Source organism: Xenia sp. Carnegie-2017, unplaced genomic scaffold, assembly GCF_021976095.1.
Source record: "Xenia sp. Carnegie-2017 unplaced genomic scaffold, XeniaSp_v1 HiC_scaffold_19, whole genome shotgun sequence".
Lineage (NCBI taxonomy): Eukaryota > Metazoa > Cnidaria > Anthozoa > Malacalcyonacea > Xeniidae > Xenia > Xenia sp. Carnegie-2017.
Genome location: NW_025813481.1, coordinates 9,084,669 through 9,089,651, shown reverse-complemented (window position 1 = coordinate 9,089,651; position 4,983 = coordinate 9,084,669). Strand labels below are relative to the sequence as shown.

General features: G+C 35.8%; 1 protein-coding gene across 1 annotated transcript; it reads right to left on the bottom strand.

The window, feature by feature from the left end:
• Window positions 1-1,778: 1,778 nt before the first annotated feature.
• LOC124439412 lies at window positions 1,779-4,332 on the bottom strand. Its single transcript, XM_046989637.1, has 6 exons — window positions 4,293-4,332; window positions 3,420-3,752; window positions 2,977-3,209; window positions 2,709-2,842; window positions 2,347-2,621; window positions 1,779-1,820 (listed from the first exon to the last, which is right to left on the bottom strand). Exons 1-6 carry the CDS (start codon window positions 4,330-4,332, stop codon window positions 1,813-1,815), a joined length of 1,023 nt encoding a protein of 340 aa, XP_046845593.1. The 3' UTR covers window positions 1,779-1,812.
• Window positions 4,333-4,983: the final 651 nt, after the last annotated feature.

The window sequence follows — 4,983 nt, the reverse complement described above, 5'->3', positions numbered from 1 at the left end:
AAGGAAAGCCTGGATATGACATGCAATATGCAGATATAAAGTTGTAGAGAAAAATAAAAAACATTTTTAACGTTGTCACGAATATTACGAGTGCCGTAACAAAGTGTTGACGAGTTTCACATGCATTTGTAAAAACAAGCTTAAGTAGACAAAAAGCATGCCAAAAATATATAATGAAAAACTTGCTCAGCGCATGTACAAGCACCAATTTCAGAGCTCGCTCTGTCACAAATTAATTGAGAATCTGAGCATGCGTTGTCAACTCCACAAACTCTCCAAGCTCATGGTAACGACCAACTGGATGTACTAGTACCGATTTTGGAGTAATTAGCTCGCTCAGTCACACGTTTTAAGACAAATCATCTGCGCATGCGCAGTCTTATTGAGCATGCGCAATGAACTTGACCAGCTACTTAAGTTCGTGGTCATGGCAACGACCAACTGCATCTACTAGTACCAATTTTGAATTAAATAGCATGCTTAGTAACAATTTAATAGAGAAATCGTCTGCGCATGCACTCGAGCATGCGCAGTCCACTCGAGTAATTGTTCATAGTCATGACAACGACCAACTATATGTACTTGCACTACATTTGTGTCAATTAACTCACTTAGTCGCAAATTATCGAAGAAACTATCTGGGAATGCGCAGTAAGGATAACAATCATCCCACAACTTTCGTAGGCCTTTAAATTTTGATATATATATATAAAGCTAAAACTTCATATAGTAGATGTCAAGTAGCAGTGGAAGCTGGGTGCGATATAGTATGCAGTGGCTTAGGGGCCCTCACTTCGGTGGTGGCGACCGCACTCTCCCTGCGTACCGGTCTGATGGGCGGAAGCTTGCTATTGGCATCTCCCAAGTAGGATAGCGTGGAGGGGCCGAAATCTTCTACCGAAATGTTAACATGCGGCGTTCTCGTGCCTTGCGCTTAAGAAGGTATCGGGAAGCATGGACCGAAAACGGGGTTTTTTGCTTTCGAATTTTATCTTTTTGTTTTCTTCTCATAAAACAAACCAAGCAATGTTTCAATTAATTTCTTAGGACCCTGTCTTTTTCTGACACTTATAATTAAAGACAACCTTAAACAAGTTTTATACCAATTTTATCGGTTTGTATCTTTCTGATTTAACTCTCACATTTACTGTTTCTCATGTATCACGAGCAAACCATCCATATGTTTCATGGAAAACTAACAAGGATTATGTGGTTCCCTTAGTTAACATGCGACGCTCTAGTGCTCAACTATCTCGGGGTATCTGGAGGCATGGACCGAAAACGGGATTCTTTGGTTTTCAAAATTTATTTTTTTCTTTACAAGAATTGTTGTCATAAAAAAAACTAGAACGTCCAAGGATACTTCAAAGGTTCAAACAACTTTTGCCTTTTTGAACTATAACTTAAACAAACACTAAGCATGTTTATACGTTTTTTACTTATTACCTTTTACAACGTAACTTTCTCATAACTCTCTCGTGATGAACGAGAGCCTCCTTATACAATATGACTCTTTCATCATGAACGAACACATCCATGGGCTTCACGGAAAAAAGGGATTATGTACTTTGTTATAATAGTTTCTACAAAGATAACATTTATTAAGCTAAGAAATTTGAAAATAAATATATTTGAGTTATTAGGAAATAACAAGTCAAGAATTCATTGATCATACTCATTCCAATTGGTCTGGAACAACCATGACATTTATAATTTTGACCATCCACCCCTTTATTAAGGGCTATATTATTAATTTACGACAGTAACTTCATACGTCGTTCTTGCTGAACACCTTCAGGTGAAGTCGGATCATCAATAATCTGTTATATATAAAAACATAATTTATCTATAGAATTATAGCAAAGTTACGATGGACAGATGAGAGTTATTAACGCTATAAAACTTAAATTCATTTTTAGTTCGTATTATATTTGTGTCATCTGCTCCATCTCACTAATGTTACTTATATGAACTGGAATTCTCAGCAGAAGATCGCATGTTGATGTTGTGGGGCGACATTTACAATTTTCTTTGCAATCATGTACAAACGTTACGGAAAATTTTTTTGGAAAACCCAGAACTGGAATAGTCTTACATCCCGATAACCACTTCAGAAACGCTGATATGGATACGTCTACTGTTAAAAACATTTTAAACATTTAAGACTGAAAAATGAATAAACAAACTAATCAAGGTATCCATTTTTTGTTTTTATACCACAACTTCAGATTAGAAAACATCACTTCAATAAATTTTACGCGTTATTTGATACTTTCAAAAAAATTCCATCGTAAATACAATAATACAATTTGGCACCCAATTTACAACATATATATTCAAACTAACCTTCAGTATCTAGGGTTTGCACATAGTCGCAAAATATCTTGTACACGTCAACCTCCTTTTCCTTGTGAATCTGCGAACTGCTGAATGTTGGAATAATTTCATTGAGGAAAGTATCAGCAGAAAGTTTAAACGAATCGTTATAAGGATCGAACAATGGCTTCCACAACTCTGGATTTTCTATCATATAATTTATAAGACCACAACTGCTGAGGCCTTCAAGCAATTGCATAATTTGAGGAAGAACTGATGAAAAGTGGCCCATTACGCAAATTGACCTTTAAAATAGAAATAAATCTTAGACTTTATAAACCAGCAGCACAAGAATAGTTTTTAATCTCCATTAACTTTCAAAATGTACTTACTGAGCAATTTTGGAAACAGTATGCACTGTCTCTTTATGTGGTACACCAGTGTATCCAGCCTCTGATAGCATTTCAATCATATCATCGCTGACAAGTATCTCCCTCAACATTTCATCGTCACAAGCTTGCTTTATCTTTGAAAAGGAGAAGTGTAAAGTAATCATTACTGACATCAGAGAATATAATAAAAATAGACTTATTTCAAAATCATGCCACAGCAAGGAGTAATAATCAAGCATATGGTAATCTCCATCTTGTTGCAGCATACCTTTTTAACAGCTTTTTTGTACTTGGAGTCGGGCATTCCTTCTGTTGTGAGTGCCTGTTTGGTGATGTACTTGTAAACATCTGGACTTATAAAAGATGAAGCTGGTCCGCCTTGAAGTAATGACATCACCATGACCTCGCCAGCAAAACGAAAATCTCCATTCATGATGGCGACAGTTGAATTAATAGGTTTTCCATTATAGAACAGTCTTCTTTCCATATGCTCCAACATTTCTGATGAAAGAATTAACATCTAATCATATTTTTTCAATTGTCCCCATCCTATATTTAAACCAAACTTGTCAACATTGATTGATGCATGATAGACAAATTATGGGAAATAAGCTGCAAAGGGAATTGAAGTGTAGCAGAACAATATATTTATTTTAAATCAACAGGGTGCTCATATTAACCCTAGAAACATATGTCTTACAATATTAGTACCTGAAAAAAACTCTCTCTTTGGCCCCCCGTCATCAATTGCACACTCTCCAACAAACACTATCTTTACACTGTCAGTTGGTGACACTTTACCACTTGATCTATACTCAATGAAGTCACACCATATATTTTTCTGAACATTTAATCTTACTGCCTTTGGTGACAATGTTACAGCTTTAATATCCAATAACTTATCTTTCACATTTGTAGTGTTATCTTGGTTTATCACCACATAAGGATTTTCTTCGGGAATGTTCTTTTCACTATCCGTATTTTGAGATTGAAGTGCTCCCACCCATATGTCACAACATATATCTGCATGCTCTGCTATTTCATCTATTGAAAAGTATTGTTGACATGTTGGGCACTCACATTTGAGCTCCTTGCTACGTGATACATAGTTACTTGCACTTTGGGAGTTATATATGGGAGGTGTATTCATTGGGAGATTTGTAGCAATATGCAAGCTAGTTGATGGCTCACATGGACTTGAAGATGGACAAGGTGAGAGTTCAATTCCAATTGTATCATCAGTTTCTAAAAACATCTCATCAGAAAGATCTGCGATTGTCTCTGGTTCACTATCATCACAACTTCTTTTTAATTTTGAAATCTCTGTGTACATATATGCAGATTTTAGTGCAATGAAAAGTGTTAAGCGATTATAATTCTTCCCTATATCTTCCCTGTATTCGCTTAACACAAACTCTTTTTCAGTTCCCGGCAAATTTGTGATTTCCTTCCCGTTTACATTCAAAAGGACGTGCTCCAACTCGCCATGGATGTTATTGTCGTGGTTAGCATGTTTTCTAACTGCTTTTTCTAAGATTTCTCTCTTTTTCGCACTTGGCAAAACTTTTACAGGGAGAGTTTTACCCCGACATCTTTTCAAATTTCCGTCATTATCGACCTTCATGTAACCAATATTTATGCTTACTTCATGCTCCTTATCTTTTCCTTTACCAGAATTTGCTTTGAGTTTCTTGGTCTTTGGCTCGAGTCTGCTGCGCCTATCGCTTTCCTTCTGGCGCTTGAAATCGTAAAAACTTAACGTTTTAGGCGGCTGGGTTGTACCAGTAAGGGTACCGCTAGCACATAATACTGAGATCCCACTAGTTATAGAATTCGACGTAGAACATGTGTTTGCAGATTCTTCAAGTTTTTCGCGCATCGGTGCGAAGGAGTTGCCACATTTATAACAGTAATTCGCATTTTCCACACTTTCTATACCACAGTTTGAACAAAACATTTTTTGCTATCCATCAAGCAATATATTGAATATAATTTATAATAAGTCTGGTTTTCGTGGAACAAATTTAAACAAGCGCCATTTTGCAAAATATCACAACAATGTTTCCACTTCACAAAAATAATTTCCAGTATTTCATATTTTACTTGCGTTGTGATTATATTTACTTGTGTTGTGATTATATTTACTTGCGTTGTGATTATTTTACTTGCGTTGTGATTATATTTACTTGTGTTGTGACTATATTTAATTGTGTTGTGACTTTATTTACTTGCGTTGTGATTATTTTACTTGTGTTGTGATTTTATTTACTTGCGT

Bases quoted from the DNA above. Each gene is read 5' to 3' on its own strand.
- LOC124439412 (XM_046989637.1), bottom strand. From the start codon at position 4,332: ATGAAGGTCGATAATGACGGAAATTTGAAAAGATGTCGGG. The intron at 3,210-3,419 runs GTACTAATATTG...TTCTTTCATCAG, and splicing joins AAAGAGAGAGTTTTTTTCAG to AAATGTTGGAGCATATGGAA. The intron at 2,622-2,708 runs GTAAGTACATTT...TCTATTTTAAAG, and splicing joins ACTGTTTCCAAAATTGCTCA to GTCAATTTGCGTAATGGGCC.